This window comes from Orycteropus afer, unplaced genomic scaffold, assembly GCF_000298275.1.
Source record: "Orycteropus afer afer isolate SDZICR_OR568_19922 unplaced genomic scaffold, OryAfe1.0 scaffold00048, whole genome shotgun sequence".
In the NCBI taxonomy this organism is placed as follows: Eukaryota; Metazoa; Chordata; class Mammalia; order Tubulidentata; family Orycteropodidae; genus Orycteropus; species Orycteropus afer.
This window is the reverse complement of record NW_006921635.1, coordinates 4,592,852-4,612,960: the sequence shown is the minus strand read 5'-3', so window position 1 is coordinate 4,612,960 and position 20,109 is coordinate 4,592,852. Positions and strand designations below refer to the sequence as shown.

The 20,109-nt window shown below is 41.5% G+C and overlaps 1 protein-coding gene across 1 annotated transcript in view; it reads right to left on the bottom strand.

The window, feature by feature from the left end:
* The window catches only part of RAD9B (RAD9 checkpoint clamp component B), a 26,970-nt gene extending 7,031 nt beyond the window's left edge, over positions 1 to 19,939 (bottom strand). The window contains exons 1-9 of the mRNA XM_042780581.1: positions 19,903 to 19,939; positions 17,941 to 18,011; positions 16,453 to 16,602; positions 14,387 to 14,501; positions 8,830 to 8,929; positions 5,134 to 5,240; positions 1,220 to 1,326; positions 1,065 to 1,129; positions 401 to 523 (exon numbers count right to left, since the gene is read on the bottom strand). Coding sequence (XP_042636515.1) covers positions 401 to 523; positions 1,065 to 1,129; positions 1,220 to 1,326; positions 5,134 to 5,240; positions 8,830 to 8,929; positions 14,387 to 14,501; positions 16,453 to 16,602; positions 17,941 to 18,011; positions 19,903 to 19,939 — 875 coding nt within the window. The remainder of the gene's footprint in view (positions 1 to 400; positions 524 to 1,064; positions 1,130 to 1,219; positions 1,327 to 5,133; positions 5,241 to 8,829; positions 8,930 to 14,386; positions 14,502 to 16,452; positions 16,603 to 17,940; positions 18,012 to 19,902) is intronic.
* Positions 19,940 to 20,109: the final 170 nt, after the last annotated feature.

Below are 20,109 nucleotides of genomic sequence, written 5' to 3'. Positions count from 1 at the left end.
TTGGACTTAAAGCCTCCAAATTGTAAGAATAAACTCCTGTTTGTTAAGGCCATCCCATTTGTGGTATATTCCTGTCAGCGGCACTAGGTAACCAGTACACAGATGGACAAAAAAGTCAAGAAAAGGTTTATATATGGAAGGGTACTTTCTGTGTTGGTTACCAGGGGTGGGAAGGGATGGAAGAGGAGGGAACACTGCAAAAAAAAAAACACTGACCCATGTCACTTTAGTTTTGTGTATTTCACTGTTCATAAATTTCAATAAAATGCATTTAAAAAAAATTCTGATCTAATGATCTATTTCTGAATTATTTCCTAAATGAATGCCAGTGAATTAGTTCAGAATGAGACCATGCCCTGACTTTTCCCCAGCCATTCAAGAAGTTCAAACGTGGTTTTACCTTTTCAGTTTTTGTGAAGGACATAGCGATTGTGGTGAAGATGTCCCACTTGGTATGTCAACTAATGTTGCCAAAATAAAGTTGGCTTCCAGTAACATATCATCAATACATAAAGTCATAGGTCTACAAATGCAAAGCAAGAGCAAAAATGACACTCATTATCTGACAGCAGGAAAATGTTGAAAAATGACATTTCATTCTGGAGTTTAAAAAAATAAATAGAAGTCCTGGGTCTTTTCATAAATTAACATACTTCAAAGAGTTGGAAGGGCCTTTAGAAAGCATGAGATCCAATTTTATAAAACACTTCAACCTAATCTCATTTTAAACTTTAGTCCTGAAATAGTACATAAAATATCATTGTTTCATAGACATTTAATTTGTTTAAGCCACATCTAATTTTCTTATTAGGCAATTTATTCAGCACCATATCAAATTTATGAACGTTTCATGCTGCAGAAGAATGTATCTTTCTGTTAAGCTACCAATTTAACAAACAACACCATAGTAGCATCCTTTAAATTATTTAGCTCAAAAAGTGTTGCAGTGTTGCTAGTAAAATTACCGAATCTCTGAGGTGTGCATTATTTTCGAAACAATTAAGAGTCATTTCGTAAATATATAACAAAGGAAAATGAGCTCAGAAAAGTTTCCAAGGACCTACTTTCCAGGAATATCAAAATAAATGGATATAGGAGCATGTACAGCTTCTGAAAATGTCAGCATTCCCTGAAAGAAGAAATAAGAAAAGTATATGAAATCTTTATAAGCTACTAATAAAAACCTGAATTTAAATTTGACACAAATATCTGTGTTTACCTTCAGTTCTTTGAAGCAAAATGTTACCTCAGTTTCAACACCAATTTGAAAGAAGTCAAACTCATGTGACTCAACAGACATCTCACTGTAGACAGAATTAGTCAAATCTGTTCAATATTATAGAAAGATAAGGAAAAGATTAGTTCCATAGGTATTTGTTGCACTTAATACAAAAGTATAATCCTAAGTGTTAGGAGCTTTGGTAGCATAGTGCCTAAGGCACTTGACTGCTAACCAGAAGGCTGGCGCTTCAAACCCACCAGCCACTCCTCGGAAAGAAGGTTGGGCAATCTACTTCTGTAGCGATACTGCCTTGGCAACCCAAGGAGGGGTCGCTGTGAGTCGGGGCCGACTTGAAGGCACACAACAACAACAAGTGTTAGGTTAAAAATAGCCACAAAGTCTTTGACGTGCCTTCATTGAGAGAATCTGTGTGGGCTCTATCAACTGCCCTGACCAATGAGATGCAGTGAGGGGTTTCTGGGCCCAGGCCTGAAGAGAATGACAACCTCCACTTCCTGTCCCTTGAAACACTCATTTTTGGAACTCAGCCACCACGCTATATGAAGTCCGTTAAATGGAGAGGCCACATACGTGTGGGCAACTCTGCTTGACAGCTCAGCCGAGCTCCCCAACAACAGCCAGCATCAACTGTCAGCCATGTCAGTGTGCCATGCTGGACAATTCCAGCCTCAGCCACAATCTGACTTGAACTGCATGAAGACACTGGCCCAGCTGAGCCCCAGCCAAAGCCGCTTCGTTTAAGCCACTGTGTTCTGAAGTGCTTGGTCACAAAGCAACAACCAGCATACCATAAAAACTAATTTATTCTAATGAGAAAGAATATGTATGAATATAGTTTACATTTGCATATAATATTTATTTAATTATATCCTATCTTATTTCAAAAAGCATTAACAAAATATACAGATGTACCATACTTAATTAAAAGTGGCTTTTAATGTGAATTTTAAATTGTTTTTTACTGATACAATTCATAACTAAAACCCATTTTTAAGCTTTTTACAAGATGGAATTCAAATATACACAACATGAAATCTGCCGTTTTAACTGTTTTGAAGTGTGCAATCTTTTTTTTTTTTTAGCGTATTCAAAATGTTGTGCAGTCATCGTCACTGTCTTAATTCTAGAACATTCTCATTACCCCCAAACCATTAGTGTCATGCTAATGGTTTCCCCCAGCCCCAGCCTCAGCCATCACTAATCTTTTTCTCTCTCTGGATTTGCCTGTTGTGAACATTTCATATAAATGGAATTATACAATATGTGGCCTTTTCTCTTTGGTTTCTTTAACTTAGCATGTTTTTAAGGTTCCTATGTGATGTAGTATGTGTCAGTATCTCATTCCTTTTTATTGATGAATCTAATAATTTTATCTATCTATTAATCAGTTGATGGTCATTCTGATTGTTTCTGCTTTGTGGTTCTCAGGAATAATGTTGCCATGAACATTCATGTTAAGTTTTTGTTTGAAAATATGTTCCCACTTCCCTTGAGTTTTCATTTCTCTAGGAGTATAATTGCTGGGTCATATGGTAATTCTGCTTTTAACATCTGAGAAAGCACCATGCTGTTTCCATAGAGGCTGTTTCATTTTACATTCCCACTAGCAATTTATGAAGTAACCCTATATTAAGATAAAAACTCACTGCCATCGAGTTGATTCCGACTCATAGCGACCCCCATTGGGTTTTAGGCAGTCAGTCTTTACAGAATTAGATTGCCCAGTCTTACTTCCGTGGAGTGACTGGTGGGTTTGAACTGCCAACCTTCTGGTTAGCAGTCAAGATGCCTTAGGCACTGTGCTACCAGAGCTCCTTATATATGAAGATAGAAACTGTCATTCAATATCTTTAATAAAACCTTGTTACACGAGGATATCAGATGATAATTGTGTCTCCAGGAAGCGCCTGTGGATAGTTTGGAGCCCCTGGGTGGTGCAGATGGTCACGTGCTCAGCTACTAACCGAAGGGTGGTGCTTCAAGTCTGCTCAGAAGCACCTTGGAAGACGGCCTGGTGATCTACTTCTGAAGAAAACCAGCCATTAAAAATGCTATGAAGCACATACAAAACCCCACTGCTGTTGGACTGATTCTGACTCATAGCAACCCCACTGGCTGTAAATTTTTATGGAAGCAGACTTGCCTCATCTTTCTCCTCTGGAGCGGCTGATGGGTTCAAAGCACTGACCTTTGGTTAGCAGCCAGATGCTGGAACCACTACACCACCAGAACTCCTTCTGTGGAGCACAGTTCTACATGGGGTCGCCATGTGTCAGAACTGACTTCAGAGCAACTGGTGCTGTTAAAGGGGCCTGTTTTGGAAATGACCTTTTATTTTCAAACCTGTCAGTTAAGCACGCTTTTGTTTTAATAGCCCCATTTTCACATCCGTGTCTGTCAGCACTAGCCCATAGTGGTCATCAGTAATTTCTTCATGCCACGTAGAAACAACTGCCCCTGACTGCACTCAGACTGCCTCTGGATAGTGGGATTCCAGGTGGCTTTGTAAACTGGGGGTGGGGGCGTTCTATTTTTACTTTTGGTCATTGAACATGAATTACATAAGTAGAAAGAACAAAAGATAAATGCTGGGTTTTTGTGGATTTTTTTTAAAGGACCAAACAGTACCTTAAAATTGCACTCATCTTAAAGAAGACGGTTCATATCATTCCCGGTGTGCCTGCACAGGTTTAAGTTCAATAAAATTAAACCACTGGGGCCCCAGCCAACCGTAACTACTTATTAGAAAGCTGCTCACCAGGGACTGTGTCTCCTGGTTACGAGTTGGCCATCTTTATTCAGTGATGGCATTATAGAGAAGAAAACACTTCAGTGGCCAGGCATGTGTTTCCCAGACCAAGCACTCCTAAATGCCAATAAAGAACGCTCAGTGAGATCTGAGGGAAGGGGTAACAGCATAATGGTCAGGAGCCTGAACCCTGGTGCCACGCCATCTGCATTTAAATCATAACCCACTACTTCCTGACTGAGTGCCAGTAAGCAAGTCACTTAGTTTCTTTCTCAGTTCTTCAGTTTCTCCATATGCAGGATTGGGATAATACGGTACCTGTCCCATAAGCCATCAAATCACCATGGCAACGACTGTCCCATAGTTGTTAGGAAGAGCAAACAAACTGAAAAAGGTACTGCTTAGAACAGCACCTGGCATATCCTAAGCACTGCAAAAGTCGTCCAACCCAACTTAAGCCCCGGTTCTACTGGTTTCTCATTTTGCAGTGATACAGGCCTTCCCTTCGTATTTTTCCTTGACAGCTATCACTGAGGAGAGAAAGCTCACAGTTGCCAACAACTTGTTGGGCCAAAAAGATCCTAGCAAATTTTCTTGATTCCCCAGATTCCCGATTTAATTTTGCCTTAGTTTTTCCATTCCATCTAGAATAACTCTTGGGAGAGCTGATTATAGAGCATTCATATTTTCTGCCCTATGTATTCACCATCTGGAATAATTTTTACATTTCTAACTTGAAGTTGCTTTTTCTGACATGATCAAAATTTTTATCAATTGGATGGGTAGCCTCTTAATTTTTTGTTTCTTAATGCTAACCGACGGCACATAACAACGACAACAACAATGCTAACCACACAGGGTGGCAGAAGATGAGAAGCAGATCTTAAAATCTTAACAGAAAATATATTTTCCTTAGTGACCATTCTAATTTTTAAAAAGCCTGTATTTCAAACCCAGGTATTTTAATTGCTGATGTGTTAAATTCCCTGGATGTCTTAAATTTTTTTAATGATCTTTTTTACATCTTAGTGCTTTGTACACAGTGATGACTATCAGCCACTGATGTTTACTGTATGGTTAGTAATCAGGAAAGCCAAGAAGTAATAAGCCATCAAATCACCATGACAGCTGTCATCCTTACCCATTGATTCCTCGGTAGAACTCTTGAAGCAAACATTCAGTGGAGTAACAGCAAGAGTGACTTCCTCTTGACTTGATGTAAAAACAACAATTGCCTCAGCAAGCACTCTATAAAGCGTAAATGTATTTAATTGCAAAGCATACCAAGAGAAATAACCCTGTTAATTGGGACTCAAATCTTTAATCTGCCAGTAAAATAGGTTAGTTGGTGTGGGTGTAGAAAAATTTGCCTATCTTTCTTATACAGGAACTATTATACTTTTAGTATATTTGTAAACTGCAACCTCATTTGAAGACCCAGGGAAGAGTAAAATAAATGTTCCTTTTAAAGATACAGGAAAGCTGCAGTATGACCAAAATACCAGAATAAAACATCTTTAATTCTGTTCTTTGGGATGCCAGATAGGGATTTTAAAAAAAAAAAAAAAACTGGCCTGGGACTATAGTCCAAGAGAAGATAGCAGAGACAGAAAACAGCTCTCAGATGCAACAGTGGCGATCACCGCTGCTCAGGTTTCAGGGGAGGAGGGTTATCAGCCGTCTGCTGCCGTATTCTCTCTTCCTTGTTACTTGTCCTAGAATGTTACTTCTAAGGTTCTCTTGACATCCCCAAATGCCCTTTTAAAGAGTTTTATTGAGATATAATTGATGTGCCATAAAATTCACCAGCTTAAAGTGATGTGATTTGCACTTCCCTAAAGGAGCTCTGGTAGCATAGTGCCTAAGGCACTTGACTGCTAGCCAGAAGGCTGGCGGTTCAAACCCACCAGCCCCTCCTCTGAAGGAAGATGGGGCAATCTACTTCCGTAGTGATACTGCCTCAGAAACCCAAGGAGAGGTTGCTATGAGTCGGATCCGACTCAATGGCACATAACAACAACAACAATGACTAATGAAAGGTGCCCTGGTGGCACAGTGGTTAAGTGCTTGGCTGCTAACTGAAAGGTCGGTGGTTTGAACCCACCAGCTGCTCCATGGGAGAAAGATGCAGAAGTCTGCTTCCACAGAAATGACAGCCTTGGAAATGCTGCGAAGCAGTTCTGTTCTGTGCTATCGGGCTGCCGTTAGAAGCGACTTGAAGGCAAAAGGGTCCAGTTTAATGACAAATGACTTTGAGCATCTTTTCAGGTGCTTCTCGGCTATTTGGAGAAAGTCTATTCAAATCCTTTTGTCTTTTTTTTTTTTTTTTTTTTAGATTGATGTATGCGTTCGGGGCTCCTCTGGAAGCCGAGGTGGTGTTAGATAAAAATGGGATTCTTAGAATTTATGTAATCTTGGTGTCAGCCTGATGCTAGACATTAGCTTAGCAGTGTGTCTTGATGCCAAACTGTCAAACTCATTGGGAACTTTTCCAGTGTGAAGGGGGCGGTATTGTGTTTCAAAAGACACCAAGAGCTCACAGAGAGAGATGAGTAACTGGGTGAGACCCTTCCAGACAAACATCTAGAAATCAAAGCAAATATACTTATGTCCTTAACTCTAGCTTCCTTCCTGATAGTTGTTTATTACAGGAGGCAGGTGTTTGTGATAGCAGTGGGCTTAGGTGGGAGAGAATGATACGTAGTGTGGAGATGGGGGCCTATGTAAGCCTTTCTGTAAGTTTACTCCTTTGAGTTGGACTTGGCATGTGGCATTGCCTGCTCTCAGGAAGCCCAAATTCATCATGAGGTCAAGCCCGCTTCCCGAGATTCTATGAGTCAGATTGGTCTTCTGTTCTCAGTACATTATATCCTGAGACCCCAGAGAGACTATTAACAGGGATCAACAGCAGGCAAGAGAACAAAGACAGAGGAGGGGCGTTGGTCCTAGTCCCATCTCTGCTGTGACTTTTTGACCACAAATAAGTCACTCAGTCTCTGTGGGTCTCAGCTCCTTCTTGAGGGGAGAGGGCCAGATTCAATCGTTTAATATTTATTTATTCAGAGTCTACTATATGCCAGGCACTGTGCTAGGGGCAGGATGACCTAAGTAGGAAACAGCCCTGTCTCTGCCCTGGAGGAACTCAAGATTAGCTGGGGCCACACCCAGCACTATTATTTATAATGACGACTGACGGTCTGGAAAGCAGACAAGGAACTGGACAGAAGGCTAAGAGCATTTCTGAATCATGGAAGGAGGAGTCCTAACAGGCCAGTCAAATGTCTCCACTTCCAACTGGCTCTTTTGAGTAAGTATCATTTGGGTTGGGAAAGGCCGGGTGGGGAAAGTAAGAAAAAGTCCCTTATTACTCCGAAATTTGAATATTCTGGAAAAATATAAAGACAAAAAGATCTGTTCATGGTAAAATATCAGTTTGGTAAATGGATGTCTGCATGTGTTGTATCTATTACTTTCTGTACTGCTCTCTAGTTTGAAATACTCATTATTAACAGATATATTTGATGCCTGCACTCAGATACTACACACTTCTTGCCTAGTTTCACCATCAGTTTTCAATGTTGATCAGCCTCTTGGTGGAAAAGCCAAAGTGAACAATGTTGATAAATCCATGACAAAAACTATCTGGCTGTGCAGTTCAAGAAAGAAGTCATGCATGTACTGTTACTTCCTCCCCAGTTCTCAAGAATTGTCAGAAGATACATGTATAAAAAAAGGAAATTAAAAAAAAGAGAGAGAATACATATATGCATATATAGTGACACCTAGGAGCTCTGGTAGCATAGTGCCTAAGGCACTAGACTGCTAACCAGAAGGCTAGCGGTTCAAACCCACCAGCCACTCCTCGGAAGGAAGGTTGGGCAACCTACTTCCGTAGTGATACCGCCTCGGAAACCCAAGGAGGGGTCGCTATGAGTCGGGGCCCACTCGATGGCACTTAACAACAACAAAGTGACACCTGAAGACTGGCAAAGTGCCTTGCCTGGGTAAGTAAGCTCTGGGAACATAGCAGAAGCCCACTGTGCTTCTGGAGCAAGCCCGCTTTCTATGAAAAAAGCTATGTACATGTGTCATATGGGATATGAATGTGTGTGTGTGAGAGAGAGAGATCTCCCTGGCTAGGGAGATGGAGAGTTACAGAGAGACTGGCTATAAATAAAGTCTAGAAGGGTATTTATCAAATTGTTAACAGAGGTTACCCCTGCGAGCAGGATACAGAGGGCAGGCAGACTCATGTTTTAACTTTCTACTATTCTAGGTATTTTTTGATGTATTGCAAGGAGCATGTATTGCATTTTTAATTTGGAAAAGAATAAAATCTCTTTTGGCTAATAAAGTAACACTAATTAATGTTTAATGCTTAACCAAAAGATTGCACTTTCATTGAGAAAAATATCTCACTCATTCCTCGGGGAAAAAATAAACTGAAACACTTAGAAATTAAACCCGTTCACACCAGAAATGTTAAAATTTCCTGATGATACGTGTTCTAAGACTCAGATGGAAGGTGCCTTGCAAACGCAAACTATTACCCAGATAATAGATCTTTCTTTTTTGCTATTACCTAATGATGCAGAAAGCCACTGGTGGGGCACTTTTAGAACTCTCTTGGCCACGTAGTCATTATTGACACCGCCAGAAAGCTATGATCTACTATTCTCTGTCTCAAAATTTCCTCCCTGGCCCTGTGAGGCGATTCCTCTAAGTCAGATTTTAGCTTTTAAAAACCTGCAGGTGATGGGAAAGCTATAGAGCCTTCATCCTGGACTCTGTGATTATATGACATCCAGAAAAAGACACCCAACAGAGAGCACGTTACCTTGGCTGAAGCACGAGTGTATTAGCGCACCTCGTCTTATCAAAAATCACCTGCAAAGGCTGACTCTCTTGGAAACAAACATTGTAAGTTCTTTTAATACCTTAAAAATAAGAAAGGAACCTGTTAGTAATTTTAAGTACAAAATTCATGGATGAACAAAGTCTTTAAATTCCACAGCCAGGTTAGAGTAATACCCTCAAGGGACCGTTTCGCAGTGCGCAGGGTTGTAGAGCTCGGAGCAGCTCTTCCTCAGCGAAACGTGTTACTGCTCCCTAGTGGACACCAGGCAACATGTCATGTCCTCTGCCCGACCAGGCAGTAAACCCACTCACAGCCACCCTTTACGACAAACTAGAACTGTCCCATAAGGTTTCCAAGGCTTCAGATCTTTACAGAAACAGACTGCCACATCTTTCTCCTGGGGAGCAGCTGGGGGGTTCGAACCTTTGATCTTTCGGTTAGCGGCCAAGCACTTTACCTACTGCACCTGTTGAGGTGAAAGCCCCCTTTTTCCATTGTGCTGGTGCCATCGCTTTGATTCTGACTCTGACCCTGCGTGCGACAGACTGACACACCGCCTGGCTGTGCACCACCCCCACAGACACTGCCATCTTTGAGCCCACTGTTGCAGCCACTGTGTCAGTCCATCGTGTTGAGGGGCTTCCTCCTTTTTGCTGACCCTCTACCTCACCAACCAGGAGGCTTTCTCCAGGGACTGTCCCTCCTAAGAACTCGTCCACAGAGCGTCAGATGAAGTCTCACCATCCTGCCAAGGAGCATTCTGGCTGTACTTCCTCCAGGACAGATGTGTTAATTCTTCTGGCAGTCCATGGCATATTTAATATTCTTCTCCAGCACCGCAGTTCAAAGGCATCAATTCCTCAGTCTTCCTTATTCACTGTCCACCTTTTGCATGCATATGAGGCAACTAAAAATACATTACTTGAAAGAGGTCTTTTGTAGCAGAGTTGCCCATGCAATACATCATTTGATTTCTTGGCTGCTGCTTCCGTGGGCATTAATGTGGATCCAAGTAAAATGAGATCCTTGACAATTTCCATATTTTCTCTGTTTATCATGATGTTGCTTATTGGACCAGTTGTGAGGATGTTTTTCTGTATGTTGAGGTTCAATCTATACTGAAGGTTATAATCTTTGATCTTCATCAGTAAGTGCTTCAAGTCATTTTCACTTTCGGCAAGAAAAGTATCACATATCACAGGTTGTTTTCCTCCGATCCTGACACTGTGTTCTTCATATAGTCCAGTTTCTCAGGTTATTTGCTCAGCATACAGACTGAATAAGTATAGTGAAAGGATACAATACTGATGCACACCTTTCCTGATTTAAAACCACACAGTATTGCCCTGTTCTGTTCCAACAATGGCCTCTTACTCTATGTACAGGTTCCCCAGGAACACAATTAAGTGTTGTGGAACTCTGATTCTTACACTGTTATCCACAATTTACTACGATCCACACAGTCGAATGCCTTTGCATAGACTATAAAACACGGTAAACATCTTTCTGGTATTCTCTGCTTTCAGCCCAAATCCATCCAACATCAGCAATGATATCTCTCAGTCCTGTTCATTTCTGAATCCAGCTTGAATTTCTGGCAGTTCCTTTTTGATGAAACCTTTTTTTTTCCCCTTTTTTTTTTCCATTAGTAGATGTTAAAAAATCTAAGAAATCACTGTTCTGTCTACTGTTTCTAGTTAAATTCCTTTTCAGTAGCTCATGTTTTGGCAACTGCTTTCTACCCCCAAAGAGAGCCAAATGCATTCCTCTATCTGTACTTTCTCCCCAAATTCCAAAGCTGTGTTTCTGGCAGCTTATTAGCTATCTCCATTTTCAATCACCTCATATGCATGACAAAGCCGGGCAACGAATAAGGAAGACCAAGGAAGAATTGCTACCTATGAATCATAGTGCTGGTGGAGAATACTGAATATACCCTGGACTGCCAGAAGAATGAACAAATCCGTGTTGGAAGAAGTGCAGCCAGAATGGTCATTAGAAGTAAGGAAGGCAAGACTTCATCTCCCGTGCTCTGGACGTGTAATCAGGAGGGACCGATCCCTGGAGAAGAGTATCATGCTTGGAAAAAAGATCAGCGAAAAAGAGGAAGACCCTCGGTGCGGTGAACTGGCACAGTGGCTACAATGGGCTGAAACCGCAGCGATTGTGAGGAGGGCACAGGACCTGCCAGTGTTTTGTTCTGCTGTACACAGGGTCACTATGAGGCAGAACTGTCTTGACTACACCTAACAACAGCAACAACACCACCTGGGCGAATTTTCGCAATTAAATGTGAATCAGATTATTCATGTAAAATTGCAAGCATCAACTGCCATAAGCACATACAGTTCTGGTAACCCAATTACCACAGCAGCGGCCTAGCCAGCATCTAGCCTCCTATTTTTCCCTTTCTGCGTGAGCCAGCCCTTCCCCAGTGTGTGGCAACCATGAGGTTTAGATGGGAATGCTACCACTTCCAGCACTTGGAGTGGGCCCTGCCTGGCAGAAACCAGTTGGTAGAATCTTGTTGTTGTTGTTGTTATATGCTGTCCAGTTGGCCCTAACTCATAGCGACCCCTCCTTGGGTTTCCGAGGCAGTATCACTAGGGAAGTAGATTGCCCAACCTTCCTTCCAAGGAGTGGCTGGTGGGTTTGAACCGCCAGCCTTCTGGTTAGCAGTCAAGTGCCTTAGGCACTATGCTACCAGAGCTCCTTGGTAGAATCTTATCCCCCTACAATAGATTCTGGTTCCAAGAAGGCAATAAGTCAAGGCAGTTAGGGAATGGCATCCCCCTCCCCACCTTGGCCACCAGGGTTAGATTTAGGTCGATTGGATTAGGTTGGAGCAAAGTCAGGCAGTTTTGTTCAACAGATCTAGGACGTAAGACTCACTCCTCCTGGATGGGAATGAGGAAGCATGTAGCCCTCAGTGCTGCTGGAAGTCATCTTATTACTCTAAGTGGAGCTGGCCTTAGAGGATAAAACTGCAGAGTAGAGCTAAGAGTATAAAAATAAAACGACACTGCAGCCTGGATCAAACCAGACCTAATGCCTGACCTAACTTTGGATTTTTGTTTATATGAGCCAATATTCTTTATTGCTCAAGCCAGTTTAATTTTGTTTTTCTTTTTTCCTGTTACTTGAAACCTAACACATTCTAAATCATGTAACACTCTATAAAACTATTTTTTTAATTAACCAATCATAAATAAATGTTTATTGGCTATTACTCTAATTGAGCCATTGGAGAGATACTTAAAGAGAAGATTGGCTCTTTAAAATCTAGCTGGAGATGAAGGGTAAGGAAAAGCAGTCACAGCAGTCAGTAATCAGTGAGCACGCCCTGTGTCAGGCACCATGCTATGTTTACATGCGTGATCACAAGCCATCCTCACAGCAACCCTGTAATTGCGTGGTGGGGGGGCAGGTACGATGATCCTCATTTTACAGAGAAGAAAATGAAGGCTAAAGGCTCAGAGGCTTATGTCTTGTCACAAAGCTAAGCAGAGCCAGAATTCACACCTATGTATGTCTGTGTGACTCCAAGGCTTGTTTGCTTTTAATCATGCTTTTTTCATGACTCTACTATTACATGAAAGGGAAAAAATAAGGTTAAATCAGTGATATTTTCTAGGAAAGAAATTAAAGAATATAAGCTGAAATTAAAAAATACCTGATTGACCTACATAAGACCAAATGGTCAGCAATTACTTAAAACAAAGATGAGAATGTAAGGGGGTAGAGAAACTAGATTAATAGAAACAGAGCAACCAGAATGGAAATAATGAGTATGTTTATGCATTGTGAAGACTGTAACCAATGTCACTGAACACTTTGTGTAGAAATTGTTGAATGGGAACCTAAACTGTGTAAATCTTTACTGAAAAGACAATTAAATACTATTTTTAAAAAAGATATGATTAAGATAAATGCAAGATAAAATTAAGAAATAGAAGATAAATTTTAACACCATAAGACCATGCCCCTACAGAGCTGTTGCATTGTGGTAAATTGTGGTCAATGCTATGAGACAAAGTGCATTGAACTGTTGTATGGAAAGTAAATTTGCTCTGTAAATTTTCACCCAAATCACAATTAACAAACAAACAAACCAAAAGACCATGCCCCTACAAAAAAATGATTTGGACCAATATCACAAGTACAAGATTTTGTAAAACATAAAATTCTACTTGTTAACTTAAAATAGGAACAATTGTAATAAATATAACTAGAGCTAATACATACAGAATGTGCTAAGCATTCTTTTAAACCCTTTACAGGAATAACTCACTGAATCCTCACAACAGAGGCTACGACTAACATTATCCTCATTTTACATATTAGGAAACTGAGGCACAGAGCTGTAAATTAATTTGCCCAAGGTGAAACCAAGGAAGGGGCAGAGCCAGATCCTGCACCGGACTTTGTGGGACCCAGGATCCATGCTCTTCAACTGCTGTGCTGTACATGTTTAAGCATGTAATACTCCTGTAAGTGCATTTTATCTAGCTTATGAGGTTAAACCACTGCCATCGGGTCATATCTGACTCATAATGACCCCTCCTTGGGTTTCTGAGGCGGTATCACTATGGAAGTAGGTTGCCCAACCTTCCTTCTGAGGAGTGGCTGTGAAGTTAGGAGTCAGAAAATCTGTCTCACTGTGAGCGTAGCAGAAAGAATGCAGGCTACTGCTCATTTGGGTCTGCACTCAAATCTGGGTGCTGAGTTTACTAGCTCTGTGACCTTGGACCAATCACCAAGCTTCTTTGAGACCTAGACATGGTAATATCTGCCTCCTAGGCCTGAACTCAAATCTGGGTGCTGGGTTTACTAGCTCTGTGACCTTGGACCAATCACCAAGCTTCTTTGAGGCCCAGACATGGTAATATCTGCCTCCTACAAGTCTTTCAGGGAGCTCTGGTAGTGTAGAGCCTAAGGCACTTAACTGCTAACCAGAAGGCTGGCGGGTCAAACCCACCAGCCACTCCTCGGAAGGAAGATGGGGCAATCTACTTCCGTAGTGATACTGCCTCGGAAACCCAAGGAGGGGTCGCTGTGAGTTGGATCCGACTCAGTGGCACATAACAACAACAAGAAGTCTTTCAATAGACTGTGCATCCTTCAGTAGGTAGGCATCATTACTATCTGTTCTTACCAAGGACTGTTTGTGGCTAAATCATACATACAAAGCATTCTTACTGATTATCAGGAAGCAGCCAGTTCCTTTTAGAACAGCCAAATGTTTGAATTCAAGGGGACATTTAAAACAACTGGTTTGTACACAGGCAGACTTTGTGTCACTGACTAGTCAAAAAATGAAATGATTATGTAATATCAAATATAACATCTCAAAGGTAAGGTAATACTTTTCAAGTACTTAACAACTGCTCTGTTGTCAAACCATCCAAATTCTAAGTAACAGTGCAAATGGGAAGTCTTAACATTAAATGTGAATGAATACTGAATATCCCAAACATGAAATATATGAAGGAAAAAGAAAACCCGAAATGTCTTAACTAGTTTTAATTACACCTACCATGTCTGCAGAAGAATTGAATAACGACTTGGGACTTAACAGATCTGGTGAATATTCTGCACTTCTCTACATTTCTTTCGAGGGAATTCAGACATTTAAAGATGGGCAGGATCGCCTGTAACAAACACATTATAGAACAGCACAGACTTAACGTGGTTGTTTATTTAGTTTTTAAAAAACAAAAGCCCTGATGTCAACTGGTAGTTAAATAACAAATTGGCTCAAAAAAGAATGAGCATCACCTGTAAGCACCATGGTCCTTTTTAAAAATCACCTAGTGACCATCAAAGAATGCTTCTTTGTGTGGAGATGTATGCAGACAGGTTAATTCTGGTGAAGGGAAAGGCTACACACAGTAGGCAGGAAGCCTGCACAATGTGACCAAGGCAAATGAAGACATCGAGAGGTACGCAAGAACAAAGGGCAACTCTGCTGGGTGGAAAGGAGCTCTGGTAGCCTGGTGCCTAAGGCATCTGACTGTTAACCAGAAGGCTGGCGGTTCAAACCCGTGGAAGGAAGACTGGGCAATCTACTTCACTAAAGATTTACTGCCTCGGAAACTCGCTATGAGTTGGAATTGACTCGATGGCAGTGAGTTTGGTTTGTGGATGCTGGATGGTAAAACACACAATCCTGCAACAACAGGATAACTTGTGAGTGGATACATGAATAGATGTGTATGCTAATAGTTAGTTATGGGACGTTGTATGAGGCGATACCTGTGTACATACATAGGTGTAATTGTAGCTACTTCTACATATATATTGTATGTGCTGCATGTGTATTCATATATATAACATAGCATATAGGGGGCACAGTTATAAAAATTTCTTAGACATAACCAAACACCTCATGGGACTGAGCTGGTGGGCTCAGTTGAAGACTAAAGGCTATGGTCTTGGAGGACATCTAGGTCAACTGGCATAACATAGTTCATAAAGATAATGTCTTACATCCTAGTTTGGTGAGCAGTGTGTAGGGTCTTAAATGTGAGAACTAAGATACAACTATTGGTCTCTTCCCACCTGGAGCAATGGAGCATGAAGAAAACTAAGGAGTCACTGAAGCAATTAGTCCAAGGGACTAATGGCACACATGAACAACCACCTCCATTGGCCTGAGACCAGAAGAACCAGACGGTAAACACGCTAGAGGGTCCTGGTGAAAATGGGTGAAAAATGTAGACCAAAATTCACATTCAAAAAAAAGACCAGACTTACTGGTTTGATAGAGATCACAGAAAACCCAAGACTATTGCCCTAAATCACCCTTCCAAGTTGGAAGTGAAGCTACTTCCAGAGGCCACTTCTCAACCACATAATAGACTGGGCTATAAAATAAACAATAACAGCCATGAGGAATGTGCTCCTTGTTGTTGTTGTTATGTGCCCTGGAGTTGGACCCAACTCATAGTGATCCCTCCTTGGGTTTCCGAGGCAGTATCACTACGGAAGTAGGTTGCCCAACTTTCCTTCCAAGGAGTGACTGGTGCGTTTCTTAGAACAGTCAACTCTATGAGACCAAAAGGGCAGCATTTGCCCAGGGTCAAGGACAGGAAGCCAGGGAGGGGCAGGGAATCTGGATGAATGAAAACAAGGAACTGAGGGTGGAAATGGAGAGGGTGTCGACACACTGCAGGGATTGCAACCAATGTCACTGACCAATTTGTATATGAATCGTTGAGTAGAAAACAAATTTGCTGTGTGACCTTCTACCTAAAGCACAATAAAGTGTGTGTTTTTTTTTAAATCACCTATACGAGACCAAATGATAATTACTTTAAAAGAAAGATGAGAATGTAAGAGGGCAGAGAAACTAGATTAATGGAAACAAACCCATCAGAATGGAAACCATGGGAATGTTCACACATTGTGAAGAATTTGTGTAGAAATTTTTGAATGGGAACCTCAACTGCTGTGTACACACAAGAAGAATATATAGATTCATCAACGAATAAACGTATCCTGAATGCCATTGAAACCAAGTAGGGGATAAATGTTAATGTTGTGTCATGTATAACAAACATTTCCACTATATAAGAGAAAACCAGGGCCACTTCTATTTACCTTCATTGCCAACTGACAATTCAAATTTGATGCAGTTCCTTTATCTTTCATTTCCATTGGAGCTGACCATTCATAATGTTGAAAAAACAAAGAAGAGAAGAGCACACATCCATAGGCTGATCGACAAGAATTTACAGATCTTAGAGCAAGCTGGGAAAAAAAAATGAAATAACTATTTAGAAGAAAATGGACTTTCTTTCAATGACAGTTTAATTCAAAACACCCCATTCTTTAACATCACAGTTACCAGTTGCCACTGAGTCGTTGCCACTGAGTCAATTCCAGCTCCTGGCCCCACGTGAGTCACAGCAGAACTGGCTGACTTTTCAGGAGTAGATCACCAGGGCTTTCTTCCTGAGAGCCTCTGGGTGACTCAAGTCTCCAACCTTTCAGTTAGCAGCCAAGTGTGTTAACTGTTTGCACCGCCCAGGGACACTACATCACAGTTAAGAAACTTGTTGCTGTCGAGTCAATTGTCAAGTTAATTCGGACTCATAGTGACCCTGTATGTCACAGTAGAATCGTCCCATAGGGTTTCCCAGGCTGTTACCTTTACAGAAGCAGACTGCCATATTTTCCTCCTGCAGAGCGACTAGTGGGTTCAAACTTGACCTTTCGGTTAGCAGCAGAGTACTTCACCGCTGCACCACCAGGGCTCCTTCATCACAATTAATAAACCCAAAACCGAACTCACTGCCATCAAGTCGATTGTGACTCATAGTGACCCCATTGGGTTTCCAGGGCTGTAGATCTTTATGGAAGCAGACTGCCTCACCTTTCTTCCATGGAGTGGCTGATGGGTTTGAACCACCAACCTTTTGGTTAGCAGCCAAATGCCTTATCCACTACACCAGAGCTAAGTGTCCATGGGATGTTTACTATGGACTATACTGTACACTGTATTGAACTTGCAGATGTATATCAAGGTATATACATATCTATACTGAATTATGTATATGTATTAAATCGAAAACCTTGCATGTTTACAAGGTAGAACAGTAAGTGCCTACAGGGTTCAGTACATAAAAGTACCAAGTGGCAGAAGGCACTATAAATGGAGAAAAGCATTGCAGCAAACGGACAATTTCCCACCTTGTCCGGAAGAAACCATTACCCAGCATCAGCCAAATGCTTCCATTTGGTAATGCAGGTCCCAAATTGTCAGGTCTTCTAATTTTTCAAGAAAAGTAGGAAGTCCAGGTTTTTATATGGATTCCCAAATTTTAAGGGTTGGGAATCATTTCAAATCTAAAAAACATAGTCCAGTCTCAGGGCCAGAATTTGTGGCTTCTGGTTTAAGTCAATTATGTTTATCTGCATGATTTTCACTGGGTTCCAAATATACTCAAATATGTAAAATAAAGATGAACAGGGGAAGGGATAATGCCAACATCTGGACTTCCTGGTAAACATGCAATCTGGACACGGATCTTTAAACATCTTCTTTTGACTTAATAGATGGCCTGTTACTTAATTTTCTTCACTTACATTTTTTTCAGACGGGTCTAGCCATAACTCGTCACTGATTCGTGATAGAGCTTGGATTGCTTTTCCAAATACTATGGAGAAAAAGAAAGGTGCTGTTTCCATTTCTGTCTTTCTAACAATGAAAACAAATCACAGGATGACAGCAGCTTTCAGAGAACCAAAGATGAATTCATAAAAAACAATCTTTTATAGGTTAATACTCTATTGCTTTGAAGAAATAAAAAGTGTAATTTCCTTGGCAAAATGCCAGACACACAGTAAGCCCTCAATAAATTTGCAAGAATGAGTGTGTGGAATAAAAAGAGTGGCTAAAGTTGACCTGGTAGGGCACTGTTAATGTTACTGATTATGAATAAGGAAGAAATGTGCCAAACAGATATGGTATATACCACTCAGCAGTAAAAACGATGGCCATATCAATCCATGGAAAAGTACTTAAAAAAAAAAGTTGTGATAGAGTTGCCTCTGCCTCACTGCAACCCCACAGCAGAGCTGTTCCTCAGGGTCCCCCACTCCCATAGGGTTTTAATGGCTGGTTTTTAGGTAGTGGATCATCTGGCCTTTTTTCCCAGGTGCCTCTGGGTGGACTCGTAGTGCCAACCTTTTGGTTAGCGGCTTAGTGCATTAACCATCAGCACCAAGGAAAACAGAAAAGAAGAAAAGTAATTTCAGAATTACAAGACTGTACAGTGAGAAAGATAGGATGAAATTATTAATGAAAACAAAAAAACACGTTGCTGATGAGTCAACCTTAAAGGGCAGAGTAGAAATGCCCCATAGGGCATTACAAGACTGTAATCTGTATGGAAACAGACTGTCACATCTTTCTCCCACAGAGCTGCTGGTGAGTTGAACCAACAACTTTTCAGTAAGCAGCTGAGCGCTTAGCCACCGTACTACCAAGACTCCTTCCTGAAAAATATATACCCCCTAAAAATAGAAGCATTTGTTCCTTTTTACCACTTCACATTCACTTTTTGCTGAAGATGCCTAATACAGACCTTTCATTCAGTCAGTGAGTAATTATTGAGTAGCTACTATGTACCAAGGACAAGCAAAACATTGGGGATACAGCAGTGACAACAGGTACAGTCTCTGCTGTCACAACGCTTAACAGTCTCGGAAGGAAAAGGAGAACTAAACAATCATAAAAAGCTACTTGTTGACAACTGAGGTTCACACTGCAAAAGAGAAATTTCTAGCTCTCTGAGATGCACAAGGGGGCTCGTGCCTGTTCAAAACACTTCGCTATTTGTCGGCACAGCCAGTCCCACATAACATGCCTTTCAGTGACCAGTTCCAGATTACAGTCTGTAGGAAACCATTGTTTTTCTAAAGAGATTTCTTGAATAACTTTATTTTAAAAGCGCCATTATAATAATGTCCTGGACTAGACAGTGTTTCGTTCTATTGCACCACAGGGTTGCTAAGAGTCCAGGCACGTGTACCTTCCATCTATTACTGAGTTCCTCACACGCATTCCCATTTCATTCCTACAGCAAACCCTATGGCAAAGGTGCTGTTAACTATTCTCATTTTACAAAGGAGGAAACTGAGACCCAATGGGATTTTGCCACATTCCCTCCCAGAAAACAGTATGGGGACTCAAAACCTGGTCTGTTTTACTTACAGCACTAACGTACTTTTACTGCTCAAGGCACTATTTTTCCTCCCAACTCCTCCCCATCATCCCGACTTTGAAGCCTTCTACCCCCCCATATGTGTCGCAATGGTGCAACTTCATTCCCTCATGGACACCCTTCCCATTAAATATTTTGCAGGTGGGCCTCATTCACCCCTCAGAAGCTGACAGGGTTAGGGGAGGTGGGGGGAGTCGACCGTGTCCAGGTCTGCGTCCTCAGCCGCTTTGCATGAAGGGGAAGAAATAAGATGATGGAGATGTAGCCATGAACCTTATGCTTTCCCCCCCTCTGTGTATGAAGGCAGGAAAGGCCACGCCACCTTTCACCTGACTACCGTTCATTCCGCACTTCAGCATGGCTACAAGCCCTAAAACGCCGTGGCAAAAGGCGCCCTAGAGCGACGACCCCAGGTGCCCGGATGTTGCCAACGCGCTTTTTTTTTTTTTCTGCCCCTCTAGGCCTCACGATCTCACCCCCTCGCTCCCTCCAGCCCGCAATTCCCATAGTGTTCGCTTTACGGTGGGGA